This window comes from Herpailurus yagouaroundi, unplaced genomic scaffold (assembly GCF_014898765.1).
Source record: "Herpailurus yagouaroundi ecotype Mexico unplaced genomic scaffold, PumYag 141, whole genome shotgun sequence".
In the NCBI taxonomy this organism is placed as follows: Eukaryota; Metazoa; Chordata; class Mammalia; order Carnivora; family Felidae; genus Herpailurus; species Herpailurus yagouaroundi.
In genome coordinates, this window is record NW_024412396.1 from 63,616,985 (window position 1) to 63,642,614 (window position 25,630).

The 25,630-nt window shown below is 40.1% G+C and overlaps 1 protein-coding gene across 9 annotated transcripts in view; it reads right to left on the reverse strand.

Annotated features, from left to right (window-relative positions):
- RPS6KA5 (ribosomal protein S6 kinase A5) overlaps window positions 1-25,630 on the reverse strand; it is a 182,455-nt gene that overhangs the window by 104,937 nt on the left and 51,888 nt on the right. For 8 of the 9 annotated variants that reach the window (XR_005791137.1, XR_005791136.1, XM_040478006.1 and 5 more), the window contains one exon: window positions 5,288-5,506. Coding sequence is in view for 6 of the 9 variants with exons in the window: in XM_040478006.1 (XP_040333940.1) it covers window positions 5,288-5,506 (219 nt within the window). In the remaining 3 variants the exon portion in view is untranslated. Of the gene's footprint in view, window positions 1-5,287; window positions 5,507-25,630 lie in introns of those variants that run through there. The other variant, XM_040478012.1, reaches the window with a different exon arrangement.

Sequence of the window (25,630 nt, forward strand, 5' to 3'; positions counted from 1 at the left end):
GGTTCCAGATTAAGAGACTTCAAGGACATAACAACCAAGTACATGTTCCTGGACTGGATCCTGGTTTGGACGAATCAGCTGAAAAAGACACTATGTGACAATTAGTGAAATGTGAATATGGCCTTGTGTGGTAGATGGCCACCAATTATTTGTAGTCCCCTCATCAGGAAGTGAAGTCTTTGGCGAGCATGTGAACAGGGACCCTCCTGCACTGTGGGTAGGAATGTGCCCTGGTGCAGCCACTGTGGAAGACAGTATGGAGGTTCCTCAAAAACTAAAAATGGAACTACCATATGATCCAGCAACTGCATTCTGGGTATTTTTCTGAAGAAAATGAAAACACTAACTTCAAAAGATATATGCCCTCCTCCTGTGTTCACTGCATCATTATACTTACAATAGCCAAGATATAGAAATAACCTAAGCGTCCATCAATGAATGAAGAAAATGTGGTATATATACACGGTGGAGTATTATTCAGCCATAAAAAAGAATGAAATCATGGCATTTGTGACAACATGAATGGACCTTGAGGGCATTATGCTAAGTGAGATAAATCAGAGACAGAAAGACAAATATCATATGATCTTACTTATATGCCGAACCTTAAAAAAGAAACAAAAGACAAACAGAAACCAAGCTTATAAATAGAACACTTAGGTGGTTGCCAGAGGCAGGGATGAGGATTAGTAGGTGACATGAGTGATGAGAGTCAAAAGGTACAAACTTTTTGGGGCGCCTGGGTGGCTCAGTTGGTTAAGCGACCAACTCTTGATTTTGGCTCAGGTCATGATCTCACACTTCGTGAGTTCAAGCCCTGCGTCAGGCTCTGTGCTGATGGTGTGGAGCCTGCTTGGGAATTTCTCTCTCCCCCTCTCTCTCTGCCCCTTCAGAGCTCTCTCTATCTCTCTCTCTCTCCCTCTTTCAAAATAAATAAATATACATTTTTTAAAAAAGGTACAAACTTTCAGTTACAAAACAGGTCATGGAGATGTCACGTATAGCAGGGCAACTAGAGTTAGTAATATTGTGTTACATATTTGAAAGTGGCTGAGAGAGTACATCTTCAAAGTTCTCATCATAACAAAATTCTGTAACTACGTGTACTGAGGGACATTAACCAGATACACTGTGGTGATCATTTTGCAATATATACAAATACCAAATCATTATGCTGTATACCTAAGACTAATATAATGCTGTATGTCTATTAGATCATAATTAAAAAAAAAACACACAAAACTAAAAAAAAGGTGGAAGGGAGTTTATTTCTCTACCCATCAAATCCAGGCTGGTCTCAGGTCAGAGGTGAGGCTGCATGAGTTCCAGAGCCTGGCCTTGGGAGGCCTTGCAGCCTCTACCTTTGCCCTCTCGGCGGCTGCCCTGAGGCTGCTGTGCTAGGAAGAAACTGATCTACTGCCCTGGAGGACGACAGGCCACGCAGAGAAGAGAGGTGCCCGAGACAACTGCCAGCACTCGCTTTCGGACACGAGTGTAACCATCTTGGCAATTTAAGGCCAGCCAACCCTGCAGCTAGCTGAGCACCATCCCACGAGCAGGTCTGGGCTCCACCGGCAGAGCTCCACCCGGCCAACCCACAAAATGACGAGAAAACAAATCCTTGCTGAAGCAACTACTTTGTAGAGCGGTTTGTTATATGCACAATACATCACTGGTACCACTGGGTATTAAATGAAGTGAAAGTTTATTAACCAGGAAAAGCAGGCATCATCAGCTGAAGAAAGGATGTTGGGTGCAAACCGTAGGTAGCACGGGACCACCTCATCTGACAAAACGTGCCTGCATGCGGACACACAGACAAAAAGATCTAGGATACACATACTAAGTAATAACCAAGCGATATAGAATGAGGTAAACTCCCAGTAGTGAAAAGGTTTTCTTATTTTTGCTTTCTGACATCTTTTATTTCTTATTTTTGCTTTTCTGTATTTTCCATATGCATATATGTGCTTTTACAGTAATAAATAGTTTTAAAAATATATTATTTTTTTTTAAAAAGGTCTATAATATTTACTTCAGACAAAAAGGTCAGCTGGGCAGGCATCTGGGTGGCTCAGCTGGTTAAGCATCCGGCTTCGGCCCAGGTCATGATCTCATGGTGCACAAGCCCACGCTGGGCTCCCTGCTGTCAGTGCTGAGCCCACTTTGGATCCTCCATTCCACGCCCCCATCACTGCCCCTTCCCCACTCATGTGCTTTCTCTCTCTCTCTCTCTCAAAAATAATAAATTTTTTAAAATTTAAAAAAAAAAAGGTCAGCTAGGTCCCTGAAGAGCTCAACATGAAAATTCTTGCTATCTCTAATCCATAAACTTAACAGATAGTTATGGGCTGAACTGTGTCCTCCCTGCCTGCCCTAAATTAATATATTGAAGCCCTAACCCCCACTACCTCAGAACGTGACTGTATTTGGGGACAAGGTCTTCAAAGGTAATTAAATTACTAAAATGAGGCATTCGGGGTGGGCCCTAATCCAATCAGATTCGTATCCTTGTAAGAGGACTATTGAACACATAAAGCACCATCGGGTGTGATGCACAGAGAGGGGACTGTTGGAAGAGGCAGCAAGAGGATGGCCATCTGCCAGCCATGGAGAGAGGCCTGGAACAGACTTTCCTTACGGCCCTCAGAGGAAACCAACCCTACCGGCACCTTGATCTGGGACTTCCAGCCGCCACAACAGTGAGGAAAACAGACATCTGTTGTTTCAGCCCCTTGTCTGTGGTATTTTGTTACAGCAGCTCAAAGGGACTAAGATGAGGACTAAGTGTATAGCACAACATTTGGAAAACTGGCCTAGTGTGCATTCTAAGCATTGCAAACTGAACCATAAAAACAGTTGATAATAAAGCCTTGCTCAACGATTCTGCAAAGTTTTGATTTTAAAGCCAAAAAAACAACTATTAACATGCACAATGAGAAATTATGTTAAATACATCAACACAGGGAGGAAGTAGAGGGCATGCGTTCCAAAGGTACTGCCTCACTCATGATGGAGCCGGCATGCTATTCTAGTCCACATTCTACTCCTGAGATGGCTCCAGAAACAGGTTTTCTTGTTTTCTTCTGTATTTATTTATGGGCCACTAACAAAGAGCAAAATTAATGGAGAACCACCAGCTAAAAAGCAATACTATTAAAGACTATTGTTTTGTTTTGCTTTGTTTTTAAATGTTTATTTTTGAGAAAGACAGAGTGCAAGAGAGAGAATCCGAAGCAGGCTCCAGGCTCCGAGCTGTCAGCACAGAGCCCAACATGGGGCTCGAACCCATGAACTGCGAGATCATGACCTGAGCCGAAGTCAGACGCTTAACCAACAGAGCCACCCCGGGCACCCCAAGACTATTGTTTTTTAATCAAATACAAAATCGTCCACTCATCTACTTCTAAATTAAAAACGTGATTTACCAAACTACACGATTTACGATAAACAGTAAAAGAAAAGACCGAGTCCAGTTATGGTGCAAGAACAGGAAGAAGAGGAGCGGAAGAGAAAAGCTGCTCTGCGGTGGTGCAGAGTCTGGGAGTGTGGCTGCTTGCCACGTCAGGCTCACACTACTTACATGATCTTAGGCGCGTGATTTCACTTTGATGAGCCGGCTCTTTATAAGGGGAGAAGCTTAAACAAGATAATTACTTCTCAAGCAGTGTTCATGGACTCCCTAAAGCTTCCCTGGAGATTCTTGAAGGGTGGGTATAGAAATAAACTGGCAGGACTTTGTGCCCTTGGGCTCAGATTCAAGCAGGGGTACTCATTTCTATTTGTTTTCCATTTGAATGTTTGCGTCGTCACTTGAGGGAAGAGTTCTCCTGCCATAACTGTTCAAAATCATTGTACGAAAGTGCTCTGTGCCATATACCTGGGATACTCCGGGAATACGTATTTAAGAATCAGTAAGGAACAAAGCTGAGCAGGTAGACCCAGGAGGCAGAAAGAAGAGCCAAATGATAACTGACTTGCAGGAACACCGGGTAGATGATGATGGTAACAGGGGACCCTGACAGGGCAAAGGAGAGTGTGACGTCTACGTATACAAGATTTAGGACTGTTAGTTGACGGTAAGCATTCCAAACTGAGCCTGAAGTGTAACTTCATGACTCAAAAAGTGAATGCAACTTTAGGCGTCATTGATAAAAGTATAATTTCCACAATAAAGGCATTCGACAAAATTGTCAAATATATAAGAACCTACCTGTCTGTACTACCAATAATCAAAGAGTATAGGCAGCACTGTTTGGCGGACTTTGAAATGAGTCAGACCCGAGTTCCAATCTTCATTCTCAAGTTTACACAAGATATGTAACTTCAGGAGATACAGCTTCTAGAACCATCAACATCACTAATGAGGGGACTCTAGCGGCACTGTCGTGAAGGGCTAGTGATCACCATGGATAATACTTGGCACGTAGCATGGTGCAGGCACACCATTCACACTCAAGAAATAGGTGACGCTTACAGAGCACGATGCGGACTTCTATCTCCTCTAACCCTCAGAACAGTTCGAGAACCAGGGGAGCATAGCACATAAATGCAAATTATCACAAGGGTGGGGCTAAAGTGTAACAGATGAAACAGTCAAGGAGGACAGAGTACAGCATCACCATTTATCATTAGGAGGAACAGAAAACGCTGCGACTTTCCCGCGAGGCAATCTGGCAATGTGTGACGGAGGACATTTCCAAAGTTCATACATGATGGGCCAACTCTGTTTGGGAAAGGAAAGGATTCAGAAAGTGTCTGTGGGTAGAAATGGGAGTGCCCCCATTGACTGGCTGGTGAGCATCTCCTTTAAATGCAGATTTTTCACCAAAAAAGCAAAGCATCTCCAAGAATAGAAGTCTCCCTTTTATCTTTTTCCCCAACTACCAGTTTCCACAAATATCCCTTTTTCAGCCCGAACGTGGAAAGCTCCTGAGAACTCCTGAGGCAGAAACTGTGGCCCATGTCACCGTTCCGGTCCTCACATTTGAGTGGAAGCACAATGCCCAGGGAAGCAGACCCCCCCTAATGACTCAAGTATTCCTTAAGACCAATAAAGGAACGTGGAATAGAAGTATATAAACCCCTTCAGGGTGGGAGGTCCCAAATCCAGAACAACTCATGGTGTTCAAGGAACTGCCGTCACAGAAAGAATGAGAGTCAAACCGTTTCATTTCTTCTATGTCTGAAGAAGGCGGTCCTTTGAGTTCATTGCGACCCAAGACCCAAGGGAAAAAGTGTTCTGGCAAAAAGAACAACTGACAACCGAGGGCCAATGGACACTTACCTAAAATGAGATGAAGTTTGGTTTCTGTCTGGAAAGCATAGTGCAACGTCACCAAAAATGCTGACTGCCTGATGTGCTCCAGGACTTGCCGCTCTGTCCTTGTGTGCTCTGTGGTTTTGGCCTTTTGAACTATCGTTGCCTTTTTCAGTACTTTCATGGCATACAGCTTTCCAGTATCGTGACCGCTGATTTTACGAACCAGAAATACTTTTCCATAAGCTGAAAATGAAAAGAAAAAAGAAAAAGAATGAAAATACTACACAGAACGGTAATCTATTGGCAGGTGAAAGTTACGAGATGCGCGACGAACTTTCCTTGATGAAAAAGTACCTTTATTGCGGTTTCAAATAAAACAGCTTTGACAGATTTCTTTCGTTGTAGGCCAAATATATTTCTAGGTCTAAACCTTGGTATTTACATATTTCACCACTGCTGACAGCGTTATGTTTTCACTCTTTTACGGGTATTTTCTCCTCAATATTTTTAGCTGTAGGGAACTAGCTGCTATTATGGTCAATTAACCACAATCTGATTCTGGAACAACTAGGACATTTTAGACATCAGATAAAATCTTCAGGTTTTGCTGCTGATGTAAACAAATGAAAACAGTTCTTAAGAATCTCATACACATAGAAACCTAGCACCTCGACTATCCCTCTATATTTAATAAAAAAACTAAAGAAACGTAAGCTGACGTTATATAAACAAAAGAGATCTTCAGACTTAGAAAGCACTAAAATACCTTAACTTGTAAGCATCCTGACAGAAAAGCCCCTTTACATCTTTGGGCAGTAATTCATGGCTCAGTAGGTCAACCTCAAAAAGTTTTCCCTAAGGGCTCAGTTGGACAAATCCTGTGTGTGGTGCCACTCCCCCAGATGGAGGAACTGGGGCCGAATGCGCAGGTATCTGCATTTATTTCCCTAGAGAAAGGCGAAGAGGGCAGGAAGGGGTAGGAGGAGGAGGGTGAAGGAGAGGCAGACAAAAACACTGTGACAGGGAAGGGGTAGGTCCCCAATGCATCTCTACAGTGTATTAAAATTCTCTTTCCTTTGAAACACCTCCTGGGTGGGTAAGCCCAGTCTCACTTTTGAAGTTCAGCACTTTATTTATTTATTTTCAGAGAGAAAGAGCACAAGCAGGGGAAGAGCAGAGAGAGAGGGAGAAAGAGAGAGAGAGAGAGAGAGAGAGAGAGAGAGAGAGAGAATCCCAAGCGGGCTCCGTGCCATCAGAGCAGAGCCCAATGCAGGGCTTGAACTCACCAACTGTGAGATCATGACGTGAGCTGAGGTAAAGAGTTGGACACTTAACCGACAGTGCCACCCAGGCGCCCCAAGTTTGATACTTTCATCAGACCGTTCTGGAGTTAGTCTGAGTTCTGACCCAGACCTTCGCTCCAGGGCCTCCCTGCACCCTGCCCACACCTCTCCGGTATTTAGCCCATAATTCTGTTCTGATCCACTCACTAGTGTGAGAGCGCTTAAAGGGAGGGGCTCCTGTATACTCCACGTTATTCAGGTCAGTCCTTCGAGAAGTAAATTAGTACCAACACATGACAGACATATACATATGGATTGGTGAAAGGCTGGAATACTCCTGAGGAGGACGCTTTCTAAGGAACTTGCTTATGCCAGGCTCTGTGCTGAACACATTCCACACACTGGTTCACTTAATCCTCGGAAGAGCTAGTGAAGGTGGTACTTTTAGTAATTGCAAGCTACAGATAAGAAACGGGTTCCAGGACTGTAAGGAAGTGGCCAAAAGACTTGGGTAAGCGGTGGCAGAATGGATACAAACTTCAGGGACCACGCTTTGGGCTGAAAATGAATTTAAGAGATGATTCTTCACAAATACTACAAATCGGATGCTCTGGTTTCAGTAAAATCACTATCATTAATTATACTGAACACATTCTGGAATACAGAGAAAGTGCATAAAGGGTTTGTGTTCTACCCCATTGTAAATAAAATGATCACAGACTGAGATTTTAGTGAGGTAGAGGTGAACAAAAAAACCCAAAATGACAACTTTCCGAAGCTAACAAATTAACCTAAAGTATAAAAACGAAAAAAGCTCATCTATTCCAGAAGCCCTGCCAGGAAGCTGGAAAATATTCTGATGAAGCGTGCTATATCTTCCACAGAGTCAGCCATGACAGAAACTCGGGAGGAAGTCAAGTCCTCTACAAGTATGGGGCTTTTGTGTTCCCTACACACACAGCATCCGCCCAGACCCCCCCGTTCTCTGAGACTCCCGTCTCCAGAATGCTCCGGTCCTTAGAAATTATGTGTGCTGTCCAACAAAGCAAATCTTCCCAAGACATCACTGAAAGATGGCTGTTCAGCTTATAGCCAGCTAGTCTTTCAGCCTAAGTGTTGACCGTGTGGCTGACAGATGGCAGGGTGTTAGCACTTAACATCTGAGTACTTGCCAGGCACTGTAGAGGTATATTAACTCATTCAATTCCTACATCATCCCTGTAAGTAGGGAAGAAGGATTACCACACTGAGAAACTGAAGCATCGAAGACCACACTTGCCCACCTGGCCCTGCATCCCACACGCTTAGCTCTGCTCCATCCGCCTCCCTTCAGTGGATGACCTCACAGGCAAATAAATAGGGAGTGAGACATTAAACAGAAGTCACGATAGAAGTAAGGTGGGTTTTTGGTGTGATGGACACGGGGCCGTTAACTTTTATGAGGAGAAAGTCTTGCAAAGTAGCCTATTTTATTGATGGGGAGAAGAGATGGAAATATTAGAAAATGTGCCTTTTATCGAGTGGACACAGACCTTTTTTATAATATTTACCTGTTGGTCCGTCTATACCCTCTGGACTTACAAAAAGAGTATTACCCTTCCCTGTAAGATCATTTTTTAAATACTTAAAAACACTACCATGCCATCTCACCTATGCAAAATGTCCTTATTCCCTAAGCCAAACTTAAAGTAAATGATTTTGAGACTTCTCACCACTAGGAGGTTCCACTGACGTACTCTGTGAGTTACAAATATTTTTTCTTTGATTTCTTTCCTATTACTGTAACTCTTAAAAAAATTTTTTAAAAATGTTTATTTTTGAGTGAGAGAGAGAGAGAGAGAGAGCGAGCAAGGGAGGGGCAGAGAGAGAGGAAGACACAGAATCCAAAGTAGGCTCCAGGCTCGGAGCTGTCAGCACGGAGCCCAACATGGGGCTCAAACCCATGAACCGTGAGATCATGACCTGAGCTGAAGTCGGACGCTCAACCGACTGAGCCGCCCAGGTGCCCCTCTTTCCTGTTACCTTAAAACTATGTCCTATTATATTGGGGAGACTGGGTGGCTCAGTCGGTTAAGCGTCTGACTTCGGCTCAGCTCATGATCTCATGGTCGGTGAGTTTGAGCCCCGTATCAGGCTCTGTGCTGACAGCTGGGAGCCTGGAGCCTGCTTCAGATTCTGTGTCTCCCTCTCTCTCTCTCTGCCCCTCCCTCACTCATGCTCTGTCTCTCTGTCTCTAAAAAATGAATAAATGTTAAGAAATTTAAAAAAAAATGTCCTATTATGCTAAATATGAGGTAGCTATTGCTACCTACATACATACAGGATGCTAATGTATGTGGTCAAATAATATAAAATCATCCTGCTGCTACATTATATACTAATTGTCAAATAGTAAACAGTCATCCACCTTGCCATGTGATGAGATCCAGAAGCTTACCAATAACATAAGCTAAAGACTGCATATATCCTGCCAATACAATTATTTTCCCTATCAGAAAGCGTCAGGGAAAAGAAAGAAGGATAAAGCTTACAAATCTTCTGTTTTTACTTTTATAGTTGCCATGATTAACTAAGGCTACAGTACTTTTATCACATAGTAAGTGCCAAAGGTGTTTATGTCAACAAAATTCAACAAATGCCTTACAACATTCCACACAACAAACATTTCAGACAAGTAGGATCCTAGGAGTAGGATGCCTAACTAAAACATAGTTGTGTCCAAACAGCCTTGTTTTGGAAGCACCCATAAGGCTGCTTGTCACACTGCAGAGGGGAAGAAAACCCAGTCGCTACGCCCTCCCTGGGTAAACTGGGGTTGCAGATGAGTACAGAGAGAGAAAGTGAAGCAGCCCTTCTGATGAACAGCACCATCCACTCCAGAACCACCTACATGCATTCCAGTGTCTGAAGAGGGGACACAAAAAGTTGAGTTGATGGAAGTATTGTATCCTTTTAGTTCGTAACCAGATGAATGACTGCTTGCCTTCTAGTGCAGCCAACAACTAACTGGCTTTCATTCGGTAAGTGGTGTGCCGACCTCGTTAAAGAATTCCTATTCTGAAAGCATCGTCTGGAACCTGTAAAGGCTACCAATGCTGACAACCCTCCTGGCCATAAAAAATGAACAGTACTTCCTGCTCAGATGGAGCCCCTAAAATGGATGTTTGGCCACACATCCGGATTTGCTGCTTAGGTAGAGACTAAGATTCCTGCTTCAGCATGACTCTAATTTTCACATCGACACGCAATGGTTTCAAAGGCTTTATGAGCAATCCTCACAGAAGTCTTGTGTACTGCTGTGAATCTTATCAATTGCATTAGCATCAGCACCTCTTCAAGATACTCTGTCAAGAAATGTGAGAAAAAGAGGGCATGGAGTTCACTGGGTTTCCAGAGGACCAGTCTAACAGCGCTTGACGGAGAGGTAGAGGTTCTACTTCTTTTGAGACTGAAGGAAAGTCAATTCTAAGAATGCATGACAAGAAGGATTAGTTCCTGACTTTAGTTGATAGACATCTGGGACCAAATGAAGGAAGTAAATCCTTCAATTCTAGGCCCAACAGACGCCATTTTGGGTTCTGCTTAAGACCGGAGTGCTCTTCAAGCAGCCATTTCAGAGGAGAGAACTGGATCAAGACACATAAGTAAACTTCTCCACAAATCTGGAGAAAGAACTCCACAGCTGGGAGGAAACCAGCTCTCTTATGAAGGTTAGTTCTGTTCAAAGTGAAATGCGGATTTAGAATTCTATCCTCGCTGACACAGACAGCACAGTGTTGGCAAACCTTGTTGACAACGATCTCAATAGCTTGAGGATAAAGCAAATAATATAAAATGAACTAAAACCAAGCACCACGGGGAAATGTCTAGTTCCTTGGAGTACGTCTCAGTTTGCTTTTCCAAGTGCGCGACTCTTACTCCACTTGCCACAATTAGTATTATCAATCAGGTGTTTAGTGCTTGTTGTCATAATAAAGAAAAGTTAAAACTGACTGACGGTTTGAAAACAAGATGACATTCATGCTGCCATATCAAAAGCCACCACACAATTTCAACTACATTTTCAAGCTAAACAAAAGCAGCCTTCTTGCTGAAATTTATTTTGAGCATAACTGAACCCATCTTTTGGCTTTATTTGTAAAATGTGAATTCATTAAAAAGTTTTAGGAAGTAGCATCTAATCTCATGATAATGAGATCACAATTTGTTAAAAAATATTTTTACAGTCTGTAAAAGCAATCACTTTACGACGCCATATAATTAAACGCATGCAAAATGTGCATATGTTTACATGCATTATTCTGGAGGAAGAGTTAGTTAGGAGCCATTGTTCTAGAAGGTCTCTGGTTTATTTACTTAATTGCAGTCCTCACCTAGACATGCCGCTCTCACTGGGACCCAAATGGCTCAAGCACTGTGAGGTCACTGTTTCCCAATTTTTACTAATGCCATTGAAAACTGTGTGCCTTGTACACACTGCTTATCAGTTATGCCACACTTTGGGTTCATACCAAACTCCTAGCAGAAACTACTGTACTTGAACCATGGTTTTTAAAAAACTGCGTGGCAGAAATTGTTAGCGACTTCCACTTGAACCAGGGATACGCCCTCCTTTTCCTCTGTACAACACACTGCTGCACACTGACTGCCTAGGACGGGTTCACCCATGCATTTCTGTCTCCATGTAGCTCAGCTGTCTGCTTCACACCAACTCGTGGATACTCACTCGTGGCCTCACCCATTTACTCCTGTTATTGTTATTATATAATTTAACTACATGTTACATAAACCACTGAAATGTAAATGTGAAAGAAAAATGAGGTTGAATACTTTGGAAGAACTGGATAGAAGCAAGACACTTAAAAAAAAAAAAAAAAGAACTGCTGAAAAGCTAGGTGTGGGTGGAACACTATAAAAGGCTTGGGGGAAAACTGTGGAAATCTAGAAGGATTCTGGACTCAGAGTACTTCAAATGCTGCTGGTTCCCACTCTGCTTTGAAGAATCCGAAACTTAATTTTAGATGATGCACTACAAGCATCACTACAAGTGATTTATACAAAATAAACTATTGTTTAAGAAATTATTCTCGGGGCACCTGGGTGGCTCAGTTAAGTGTCTGACCCTTGGTTTTGCGTCAGGTCATGATCTTGCGGTCTGTGAGTTCAAGTCCCACATGGGACTCTGCGCTGACAGCGTGGAGCCTGCTTGGGATTCTCTCTCTTTCCCTCTGCCCCTCCCCTGCTCGTGCTCTCTTTCTCTCTCTCTCTCAAAATAAATAAACTTTAGAAAAAAGTTTAAAAAAAAATTATTCTCAAAGAAAAGGTCCCATGCCTACATCCAAAGATTGGCAAGTGGGGGTACCTGACTGGCTCAATCTGTAGAGCATCTGACTCTTGATCTCAGGGTGGTGAGTTCAAGCCCCATGCTGGGCATGGAGCCTACATAACAAACAACCACAAAGACTGGCCTCACTGGCAGATGAATATATATTTATCTATTTTAAGTGAAAGTAATATGTTCAAAGCACATATTTATATATATCCTTTTAAAGTGATTTTCCACTTCAACCGTTTTTTTTGATTAACAAGTACCAGTCATGTCATTACGAGAGAGGATCTTGTTCATTGCTGTTGGAACCCAACCGTCTCTCCTCCTTCCAGATTAGTGGAATCTCGTTAAAGGGTGACTCGGCCATCAACCACACTAACTATGGCTCCAGCTTGCTTTCATCCTCAACCTGGCAAGCACAGCTTTTGTGGTACCATCTAAATTGCTGATAAAAAATATAACCCTTCTGGCTCAAATCAGTTGATGTCCAATTGCCCTTAAGATAAGGAGAATACTTAATATAATTAAATTATCTGGCGTCCACCTCCCTCTTTCCCCCTTCTGTCTCATTTTAGCAGATTCTTTCAGACCTCCAGCCTTTTCTGACTTCTCCGACTAGCACAGTTCCTCAAATTTTATGCTCTCATAACACCATGCATTCTTTGTCACAGAAATGATCCGAAACATGACTTTTCACTGATCTGTGTGACTGCTTCACTGTCCACTTCCACAGGACTGGAAATTCCACGAAATCATACACTGTGATTTGACTCCTTGTATCATCAGCAAGTAACTGGAGACTCAATGCTAAGTGCATGAAAAAAAAGAACAAACAAGCTAGCAAACAGGAGCAGACCAAAGAAAGAGCTCCGTAGCATATAGCCAAATACCCTCTTCTCGGTTGATAATTTTGCTCTAAAGTTGAAGCTGAGTCTTTAACAAAAGAAACCAGTAATGCAGACTGGTGGTACCGAGCTACCCCCAGCCAACTCTTTCCCTCGGAGGAAGGAACAATCAGCTTTCATGAAGCCATCCCTTTTAATTTGGGTATTAAATTTGATTCTTGGCAACATTCCCTGGTGAAAGTGAACTCAGGAAACTTAGGAGCCACCATTCTAGAGCAGGAAAATGTCTTAACATAGTCCATTTATGGCCACTGCGTTATGATCTGCCACAATCACTGAAGAACGAATCACAATGCCTGGCCACATTCCTTTCTCAGATATAATTTACTCTGGGGAAAAATTTCTGTCTTTCCACATGTGATATGTCCTGGCACTGACCAGCAGGCCACCTGCCTTCCCTTCTTCCTTTCCCTGTACAACTTCACTGACCCCAAGACAACACTGTCAGGAATGGAACCAAACAAGAAATACACTCATGGAATTCTGAATTTCATTTGTCCTGCCCTTGGAAACGAGATCCTTGTCAATAGGTGAGTGGAACGTACATGGTGAGTAATGCCAGAGTGGTGTGTATGAAGCCCCAGAAAACCCACCATCATCCATGTCAGAGAAATAGCTCCATTTCAGTGTTCTTACAGCACAATCAGCCACAAAAACACACACTCACGAGTCCAACCGACTAACCGTAATTTGGTACTTCTAAAAGACCCATCTGAAACATCTGATTAATTAGACCTTAGCATCAAAAAGAAACATTATTGTCCAAAAGACAATGTTTTTCCAATAATATTGACACATCTTGTGTCAAAGATGCTGTTCTCATGATATCATTTAATGTTCACGATATAGGAACCATTTGATAACTTCAGCACTTGTTAAGTCTCTCTAGGCCGGTTTTTGGGGGCACCTGGTGGCTCAGTCGGTTAAGCATCCGACTCTTGATCTCATGGTTCATGGGATCAAGCCCTACATCGGGTTCTGCACTGATGGCACGGAGTCTGCTTGGGATTCTCTCTCTCCTTCTCTGTCCTTTCCCTGCTTGTGCACGCTTTCTCTCTCTCTCAAAATAAATAAATAAATAAATAAACTTCAAAAAAAAAAAAAACAAAAAAGGCTCTTTAGACTGTTTTTTCCCAAACAGTGGGCAGTGGTATCAATTAGTGAGTCTAAACAGCATTTAAAAAAAAATAAGAGAGGGGCGCCTGGGTGGCGCAGTCGGTTAAGCGTCCGACTTCAGCCAGGTCACGATCTCGCAGTCCGTGAGTTCGAGCCCCGCGTCGGGCTCTGGGCTGATGGCTCAGAGCCTGGAGCCTGTTTCTGATTCTGTGTCTCCCTCTCTCTCTGCCCCTCCCCCGTTCATGCTCTGTCTCTCTCTGTCCCAAAAAAATAAATAAACATTAAAAAAAAAATTAAAAAAAAAAAAAATAAGAGAAACAAATACACTAAAAGTGTTTCATGAAACCCATGCTTCCTCTTTATAAATGCATGCCCATGTGTATGTATATATGAATGTAAACAAATCTGAGCACATGGGAGGCGAAAAGAGAAGGGAGTACAGAGCAGCAGCTAAACACAAAGACTCTGCCAGATTGCCTGAGGCTGAACCCTACATATTGTATTTAGTAACTGTATGACCTTGGGTAGAACAGTTAAGATAACAGTGTCTCAATTTCCACATTAGGGAGAGTAATAGTTCCTACATCTTACTTTCTGTTCCAGGGATTAAATAAATTAATGTAAGCATCCTGGCAGATAACAAACACTATAGAAGTATTAGTGGAAGAAGTGTGTGTGTGTGTGTGTGTGTGTGTGTGTGTGCGTGTGTGTGTGTGTGTGTGTGTACAGACATAACAGAAATACACATACTGAGTTGCAATATAAAAACGTGCTGATTTCGTCCTATGGGAAATAGCCAAAACAGCTTGAAAGTCACTGTTCTAAATAAATTTATATGCCTTTCCTTTAAAAAAAAAATTATGTAAGCCACAGAATTTTCCCTTTTATCCCTACCTCCTGATAACCTCAGAGTTAAATTTAAGACTCAATTATAATGCCTATCTCACCCCAGATGTCTGTAAAATCTATTTCACTTTCCTTTTATTAGGCTTTCACTTATTTTTTTAAGGTTCTCTCTTTTTTATCTTGAAAATGCCCTTAAATCTCTTTTTGAAAGAAGGTAAATTTCAAAACACATTTAAAATAAATGCACTTGACTTTATATATTTATCAAACAAGCATTGATTCCTAAATTCCTTTATACAACAGATATCTTAACTGTACACTAAATTCCAAATATTAAAAAATACATACCTATAAAATGAAATATTTCAAATTTTAAAAGAAAAAATGTCTAAAGAAAAAATTTTAAAGAAATAAAATTTTTAGAGAGATAAAATTGTTAGAGGAAAAAAAAGGAGAATCTGAGCCATTTCATATAACTATTTTGTAAAATTGGCCATTGCTTTGATTTGTAAAATCAAAAACACCCCAAATTTCTAAAATTAATTAAGGCAGACTAAAATATTCTTCTAAGATATAAGGAAAAGCTATGAACTCCAAACACGATTAAATAAATAGATGCTGTAAGTAAACAAAAGAGACACAGTAAAAGCGTATGAAATCATAAGCAGTAATTTTTACAAAAGACACTGAGGTAGGCCATTTGTTTGGGGCATAAACATTTATATCCTCCTGAAGATATGTAATACAGAGGATCTGGATGAGACATAATAAAAGTGCCAGCATTCTAGATTTAATCCAATTGTAGTTTTTAAACTAAAAACACGGCCATTTGACCCATTTGCTTAACTACGTCAATGGTCAGAAACAGTTGTACAGCTGAATCAGGAACACAAAACAGTACATTTTCTTATGGATGGTGATAGCGTCTAAAAAAGACTTAACATGTACAAAGGTTGAAAATAAAAACAGCCACAGGAATAACTATCTATGGCTACCATTTGTGCATACTGCATTAGCTTGAGCACTTTGTAAGTTTCAGAGAAAGCACTAAGACACTACATGCATGAAGCCAGCTCATAACTGCATATATGTAAGTGGGTGTGGCCAACTCCTGCCTATCTCCACATGAGTGACCCATTACATCACAGGCCATATCTTATCCCTGGTGCCAAATGACTTGAAAACCAAAGATTCTGGTCCAGCAGGAAAGAAGAAAAAGCTACAAAGGAAACCATGTCCAACTGTGAGGTCTAGACTTGGAAATGACTGCCCATGAATATGATTATCAGAGAATCTTACTAAAAGAAACATCCACAAGAACAAGGAAGTAAGAACAACCATTACTTGAAGCACATTCATAAATCATTCTCTTTATACCTCAACAAACAAGCTATCTGCTTAGCTACACAGTTATGTCTTATTGGCCAGTGTTAAATACCATCTGTAGTAGAAGTGAAGGGTGCTCTGCCAGTGACACTTGGACAGGCTGGTATACCCATACACCAGAGCTGCTGATAATCCACAGCTGCCTCCTTCTCAGGAGAAAGGCCTAAGGTAGACAGACCATTCCCTAACCCGTCCCAACCCAAGCAGCCTACAGCCAGTGACTAACATAGGTGCAAAAGGCCTGCCTCCTTACTTTTGCTCCAAAACTTCCCATGAGTCCAGGCTGAATCTAGACCCGAGCTTAGACCACATGCTGCTTGGGCTCTTCCCCTGCTCCTTCTGCTTCCCTCACTCTCTCCTGAGAGCATTCCTGCAATTAATCACATGCACCTAAATCCCTGTCCTGGCCTCTGCTTCTAGCTGACATGACCTAAGACAGCATCAGTAATAAGTTGTATCATGTCAATGTCAACCAACATCTTCCTATGGAATCATTTTATGATCATGGCATAAATCATTACAAACATTTAACCTCTAAGGCTTCCATAAACACTGTAGGTTTACACTGAAGCATAAGGTACAGTGGATATATACAGATGCAGAATTATAAACTTTTTTGAATAACAATTTTGACAATTCATGAATACATGCTTGGAAAAGTACTATTTTAATCGGGATATTTTCCAAACACTTAAGGGAATAAAATGACAAATGATGACTAAGTCAGCATACTTTATAAAATAGTCTTTTACATGATTCAACCAAAGTTTTATTCCCCTTTATCCTATCACCAAAAAGTAGCTGTCTTTAAGTTGCCTAGTGTAATTTCTAGCACCCTCTAGTGGCAAATTACCCAAGAGAAATAGAAATCTGTCTCATTTAATAAAGAAAAGGTGCTTCTGAGAACGCTGAAGTATAAATTAAAACAAAACAAAAGGCTGTCCCATCAAGGATGATTTTCATAGAGTCTGGGAAAATGAGCAAAGAACACCAGAGTCACCATTTCAAGGATGGCACTTAAGATTGGGGTAAGCAACCAAAAGATGGTCTCTCTACTGGATAAATAAGTATTTCCATGCATCAGCTTGCAAGATCTGCTATTGATTAGATGACCCCCCCCCCCAAAAAAAAAAAAAACACAACAAGGAAAAAGTTATCTTCTCATGAGGGCACCAGGGGCTGAGGTAGGCACAAATGATAGTTGCCCACTAGACATTCCTGGAGGTAAGGCATTTTGAATTTCTGTACTTTGCCAGTACTCATTCTAAGGTTTCATAAGCTCAGGAATAATTCTATATTAAATGACTACATTAAATGCCTAGATCCTTACTATTCAATTTGCAGATTTGTATGTAATCTATCATTTTTTTTAATACTTCCTACTCTAAGCCCAGCACCCAAAACAGTACTTGCCTCTTGATAAACACATGTAAATGAGTGAATCCCAAGAGCAATGGGAATGAACTGAAAGTTTACTTTTAGTATTTGAGAAAGAGAGAGAGCAGGAGTACGAGCTGGGGAGGGGCAAAGAGAGAGGAAGAAAGAGAATCCCAGGCAGGCCCCATGCTGTCAGCACAGAGTCCAATGCAGGGCTCCATCCCACAGACCGTGATATCATGACTTGAGTCGAAATCGAGTCAAATACTTATTAGTCAACTGAGCCACCTAGGTGCCCCTGAACTGAAAGTTTCAAATAGAGAAGTGGCATGTCCAATTTTGCACTTAAGAAGGATCACTCAGGCTGTGGAGTGGATAATGGACCAGAAGAACCAGCCTGAAACCTGGAAGATCTTTGGTGGCTCTATTCCTCTCTTGCTGGACACATTTTAGGCTGTACCATAAAATATTTGTTAAAAAATGACACATATCAAGCTCATGTGAGACCTCACTAATGCATTATATTATCTCTTTTAAGAAGCTGGGCTTCTTTCTCTTTTAGTTACATAACTAGCTCAAGTTTATACAGCAGTTACTATGTGTCAGGCACTCTAAATGTTTTATTACTCATTTTCTGCATATTTAAGTATAAGATCGCCAACCTAAAATAAAAGGGTGTTCAGAACCTAAAATGTCTGTATAGTTAAAAGAAGAAAGCAGAATAAGAAACACAATCCTTTCATTTGATATGTTATTTTTAAGGTAATAGACAAATCAACTTCTTAGAAATGTTCATCAAATTTCAACTACCAATATCTCATTTATGAAGCAGTTTTTCATTTGTTAGACTTTTATTAGAAATATAACTTCCGTTGAAATTACTCCCAGATATGCTAACATATCTATATGAAAAAACTAATTATCCTTATGAAGAAGTCCCAAATAATTTTGTTTTTCAAATCTAGGATATAGCTTTACAGTGGAGTTTCCTATTCAATAAACAACCACAACTGATGGTTATCCAGCAACTGGCACTCCGTATCCATTATTTCATTAATCTTATAACAACGCTGTGAGATGGGTATTATTGACTTATGCCAATAGGGACTTAGGCTCTCAGAGTTCAAGTGATTTACCCAGGGAACACAAGTAGGTAATGAAAACATCAAGATTCAAGCCTGAATTTGCTATGTCATCCTGGATACGAAGTACTTCACAGTTGTGAATGCACTAAAACTGGAAGAGGAAATCAACTCGGGGCACCCTTTGTGGTCACATGGCAAACTTTATTTAACTTTTGGGGAGGCGTAATGACAAAAGATCGCCAAAGTACAGGATCATGTATGATGAATAAAGAAAATTCAAGGAGAATACTAAAGTTTTTTTTTTTAGCTAAAACCATCATGCTCCATTCCATTAAGCATTAGAAATACTAAGAATGTACACAATGGGTATGCTTAAAGACTTTCTTCACCTCTACCTGGGCACATGTCTCAGAGAAAGCAAATGGTTAAAAGTAAAGCAGCAGAAAAGGTAAGGAGAGAAATGAAAACAGAATCAGTATTCGCACAAACAATCTAAAATTTCATCATGAAACAAAATACAGTTGATCCTTGAACATGGGTTTGAACTACACAGGTCCACTTACACATTAATTTTTTAAAAATAAATACAGTACAATACCGTAAATGTATTTTCTCTTCCTTATGATTTTCCTAATATTTTCTTTTCTCAGGCTTTATTGTTAAATGCACAGTATATAATGCATATAACACACAAAATATGTGTTGAACAGTTATTTATATTATCACTAAGGTTCCCAGTCAACAGGAGGGAAGTTAAGTTTTTGGTGGGCCAAAAGTTATGCACGGATTTTCAACTAGGCAGGGGGTTGGCGCCCCTAACCGCCACACTGGTCAAGAGTCAAGTATAATTCTAAAAGATGAACCAAAGCTATTTCCTGGACTTGGAGGTATCAATCTCAAGAATCATGCTAGAGACAAGAGCATGAATTATATACTCGTTAGACCGTTATCATCTCACACTGTTGTGAGCTATGGAGATGGGGCAGGGCTACAGAGTTGGACAGATGTATAAAGATGATCTTAAGAGCTTACAATCTAGAAGGAAAATAGCAGAAAAGAAGGAAAATTCAGTGAACCACTCAGTGCTGTGTTCTCTGCAAAGGAATTTCAGCACCCCAATTCAGAGAAGGAAGGGATCTAGGCAGGATTTGGACGGGCAGAAGAGAAAAGGAGCACTAGGATTATGGGAAAAAGATAAGGCAGAGCATCAGAATACGGGAAAGTATGCCTAAATGTAGGGGAGTAAAACAAAAGTAACCAGACTAGAAAGTAGGTGGAATATCAGGGTAACTGGACAAAAAAGACCGGAGAAAACAAAGCTAAGTCTGAAAACAAGGCAAAAGGATTTGGATTTGAATTAATTAACTGGGGGAGGAGGAGGCACTATAAATTCTGAAATAGGAGAATAGCGCAGTAATGTTGAATTTTAATGAGGATGCATACCATTTATAACAGAATATAAGTAAAATGCGTAACACAGAAGAGAGAACTTGCAGAAAAGCAGACCAGTTAAGAAAACCCTAGCAACAATCCATGTACAAGGTAATATCTATCAGTGATGGCACAAGGAACAGAAAAGGTCAATCCAAGGGTCATTTCGAAGGAAAAATTATAAGACTTTGTAAGAAATAAGAAATAAAAAGTAGAGAAAAATCAAAAATTACTTCCAAGTGTCTAGCTTAGGAAACTGATCGACAGACTAGTGATAGACCAACAGAAACAAGGTAGCTGGAAAGAGAAATAAATCAACAGTCTGAGTGAAAGAGAGGTTTTGAAACAAATATTACATGCATTTAAGTATGAGATCAAAAAGCAAATCTTTGATATTTTAATATTCCACAAAGTCTTCAAGATATTGGGTGAATAGCATTTTATATAGTTCAAAACACATAAAAATTAATTCATCAGAAGAATTTTCAGTTTCACTTCCAAAGAAAACCTGGCTTGACACATAAAGACATCTGATGAGGCTTTTCTATTATTCTAGGTGGCGTTGGAAAAAAATTATCTTAAAAAGGTAATGAAACTGAAAGATTAGTGGTGAAATTTTTGAAGAAAAATTGAGATTTTATTATATTCATAAGAAAAGTTTCCACCTACTCCATTTAGTCATCAAAAATGTGATTTTAAATACAGAAATACCTACAAATGACACCCTAGTTATTCCATCTTCTCCTAAGAGAAGTAAGAGTATAATTGGTAATACGGCAACGAAAAAGCATGAAATGAAAATGCCCAAGTAAAACGTTCTTGATAAACTCATTCCTCACCTTTGCAGAGTTATCTTAAGGACCTGGGATCATACCACTCAAAAAGCTGAAGTAGGTAATGCGACAAAGTATTAACTGTGTTGAAAGAAAATATACCCCAGGTTTGATTTCGATAAATTCGCTATTAAAAATTTCACACGGATGAAACTGGCCTATAATTTTCCCTCCTCATATTCTCTTTGTGGTTTTTGAAATCAAAGCCATACCTCATCCAATGAACTGGAAAAAAAGAATCCCACTCTTCTATCCTCTGAAAGAGTTTGTGGAAGATGAGCATTATCTATGGGTTGAATGTTTGGCAGAACTCATTCTTAAAACTCTATCAACTATCGTCCTGGCAGGAAGTTTTTGCTTACTAGTTTTCTTAACAGTTACAGAATATTAAGGTTGACTGGTCTTTTTTAATCAGTTTGGAAACTTACACACTGCAAGATTTATGTGCATGTTAAAGTTTGCGGAATACTACCTCAGAACACTAACTCCTATCACCTCCCAAACTGTATGCTATTTTTGTCCAGTGATTCAGTTTTCTTTTTTTAACCCCACAATTTCAACATTACAGCTATGGTTGTTTAGATTTTCTTTAGATCCAATCCTTTTTGCATCTGGGAAACTCTCCTGAGATTACTTTCCTTTTTCCCTACAGCTAGGTCTTTTAGAAATTCTTTTAGTGAGAACGTGTTGGTGGAAAACACACTCAGCTTTTGTATGTCTGAAAATGTCTATTTCGCCCTCGCTTCTGAAAAATAGTTTTGTTGGGTATACAATTCTAAACGGACTTATTTTCTCCGGGCATTCTGCAGATATTTGTCTATTCTCCCTTGGTTTTCATGGTAGCTGTTGAAAAGTCATCTGTTTATCTGATCATTGTTCCTTCATAAATAAGTCTTTTCTCTCTGGCTGCTTTTAGCATATTTCTCTGGTGCTCATCACTTTCTCTATGATGTATTCATGTGAGAATTTCTATATACTTGTCTGCCTGGAATTTGTTCTGTTTCTTCAACCTGTGAATTCACATGTTTAATCAATCTTAGTAAATTCTCAGCTAGGATTTCTGATCAGACAACCTTGTACCTTCTCTCTGTCCTCCATGTCTTAATCTCTCTTTTACAGTGTCTTTTTTTTTTTTTTAATTTTTATTTATTTCTGAGAGAGGACAAGCAGGAGAGGGGCAGAGAGAGGGGTACAGAAGATCCGAAGTGGGCTCCCCACTGACCAGCTGACGGGCTGACAGCAGCAAGCCTGATGCAGGGCTCAAACTCACTAACCAGCTCGTGGCCTGAGCTGAAGTCAGACACTCAACCAACTGAGCCACCCAGGTGCCCCTTAATCTCTCTTTTATAAATGCCATCTCATTTTCCTCCATTTTATATTCTGCACATTTTCCTCAAACCCATCTCTCAACATGTTAATTCTCTTTAGCTACATCTCATGTGCTAGTAAACCAACTACTGAGTTTATAATCTGAATTACTTTTTCAACTTCTAGAACTACTATTGGTTCTCTTTCAAATCTGTCCATTTTGTAGCACGCTTTTTTTCCTTAATATTACCATCAAAGCTCTGTTTAATTTTAAAGACCATATCAACATTTATATCATATTTCAGACCTAATAATTCCAACAGTCTCTACAGGTCTAATTTTGCTATTTGTTGTTTCCACGTCTTTCACTCATGGAGACTTGCTTCTTGGATGTTGTGATCATTGACAATTAAGACCATGTCTGTAAAACTTTCTTCGGTACTTCTTTATGGTCTAGGTAACAGTTTATTCTTTCAAAGAGGATTTACATTTGCTTTTCCTAGGCACCTGGGAATACTACCAACTCAGTACGACTGTAAACTAAATTCCTACCTATTTTTTGTTCTTTGGGATTACACAAATGTGTACAAATTCAAGCTGCAAACCCGCATGATGCCTGGCTTATGTTGTGAATGCTCAGGGAACGCTTTTATTTATTTATTTTTTCCCTTCACCCAGAGCCAATGCTGAGGCAGAAAAATTTCCTCTGCACCTCCCTTTGCAGACTTGATTTTTTTTTTTTCTTATTTAGTGTTTGCTAAGCAGTAGCCTTTTCTACCTCTCGGGAGTCTTAGATGATGTCCCTCATACCAGGCATGGAAATGCTAAGTCCAAAGAATCTGCTCACAATCTACTGGTACATTTCCCCAGAATAACCTTTGCCTTCAAGGGGCTTATTTATTCTCTAGATTCCTGTTCTGTTTTCCTTTTGGATTCCAAGGATTTTTCTTCTTCTTACAAGCTGACCTATACTATTTAGTAGACTTTCTTTAGAGGTTTTTATCCAGCACTTTAGGGGTTTAAAAATGAGGAAGATTTTCCAAGATATGCAAGCTGTCATCTTATCAGAAAGAGAACATAAACTGCCTTTCTATTTCTACTTATGTATTTGGAATATACTGCCAAATATAAAATTGACAGATCAAGGAACAGAATTAGTTTCATGGTTTTTGTTACATGTTATAAAATTCAGCGATGAAAATTTATTAATATTACATGTTAATAGTGGCTTGAGGAGATCTGTAGTTTCCATGCCTATTTTGCTTCAGAGAGGTTATCTACTAATATTAAATAAAAGTTTTTTGGCTTTGACCATATCTGGAATAAAACAGGATCTTAGTCTGATTTTCATAACTTATTTTCTAAAAGAACAGCTGCAAGTGTTGATAAGGTTGTGGAGATATTGAAACCCTCATACACTGCTGGTGGGAATATAAAATGGTGGGAATGTAAAATGATGTGGCCATTTTAGAAAACAGTCTAGTAGTCCTTCAAGAAATTAAACATAGAATTATCACATGGAATAGCAACCCACCGCTAAGTGTGTACCCAAGAGAAATTAAAACACATGTTCACACAAAAACTTATACATGAATGCGCACAGCAGCATTGTTCATAATAGCCAAAAGGCAGAAACAATCCAAAAATCCCATTGACAGATGAATGGATAAACAAAATGTGGTATATCCATATAGAGGGATATTATTAAGCCATGGAAAGGAAAGAAATACTGATACATGCTACCACATGGATGAATCTATAAAACATTATGCTAACTGGAAGAAGCCAGACACAAAAGACCACAAATTATATGATTCAATTACATGAAATATCCAGAACAGGCAAATATAATGTATAGAAGTAGGTCAGTGTTGTTTAGGGCTGGGAGGATGGCAAGCTTGGGAAGTTACAGACAAAGGGTTCATAGTTTCTTTCTGAGGTAAGGAAAACGTTCTAAGACTGGCTGGGGTGATGGTTGCACAGCTCTGTAAATATACTAAAAACACTGACTTGTACACTTTAAATGGATGGACCATATGGCATGTGATTATATTGCAGTAAAGCGATTAGAATAAAAAACATGCAGATAAAACAAATTCTGTGGCTATAACATAAATTGACCTGAAAAAGCCTTTGACAAAATGGCACAAACTATTTCTAAGGAAATTCAGTCACCATACAGTTGTGACCTTTCTTCTTCTTCGAGGAGATACTGCCTTTGAAAGAGGAAACAAATGTTAAGAATAAACGACATTATTTTGATATTTTGCAAGCATGATTTCTTAATGATATGGTAGGGTGAGGCTAGTTTGTTTTAAAAATACATCTTTACAAATGATCTGATGGAGAGAATGCACAGTAAACTCTCCCAAGTTGACAATTATACTAAACTCTTCCTGACAATAAAATATTTAGCTGATGAAAATAAATTATAGGGCTTATGCACTGGCAGCTGTAAAGGCTGGCTCTATACAATATGCTGAACTACTCAGGAAAATCATGAAAAGCTTATATGGCAAGGCCCTAGGCGTGACAGCTCAATACCGAATGACCTAAAGACAAATTGCATACGTGGTATGCGAGGGCAGTGGCTGGGACTGATCCTGGAAGCCCAGGAGAAAGGACTTTTCTCCTGCTAAAAGGCTCGGCACTTAGGAATCTATGGGCAGATGCCTTCCTGCGGACAACGGCGGGTAAGAGGCTGGGAATCTAGGAAGGCATACAGGCCCCTGAGAGTGTGAAGCTAAACTTTAGTGGAGAAGAAAAATAGTCTGTTTTCTGAGGCTCTCCCTCCCCTTCCAGGAAAGAGACAATAGGGCCTGTCGAGACTGCAAAAATAAAGAGTTAAAATCCTCCTTTTCATCCCTACCTTAAAGATGGAAAATGAGAGTCCCAAGTTCTCACAGTGGCAAACCTACAGAGCAACACATCCCAGAGAGAGAGAGCTGAAGAGACCAGGTGCGTTCCTGGCAAGACCAGCTGTGTAAATGGTGGGCCGACTGCAGAATGACAATGTGGGGTGCCCTGTTCATGAATTACTTAGAATCTCAAGACAGTGAAAGCAGAGCATTAAACCTAACATGGGGCTCTTCTGAGTGTGGGGGTCTCTGCAACTGCACAGGCTGTACGTCCAAGAGGCCCTGACTCTTGAGCAGCAAGCATGGCAGCAGCAAAAATCCAGGAGGCACAGAAATGTATAAGGCAAAAAACCAAGATCGTCCAAAATCCTACCACCTGGGACAACCACTGTTATCATTTTGGTGATTTTCCAGAGAATTTTCTATATTCATATATACTGCTGACCCTTCAACAACAGAGGTTTGAACTGCATGAGTCCACTTATACATGTAATTTTTTTTTGATAAATACAGTATAGTACTGCAAATATATTTTCTATTTCTTATGATTTTCTTAATAACATTTCATTTTCTCTAGCTTTCTTAATTGCAAGAATACAGCATATAATAC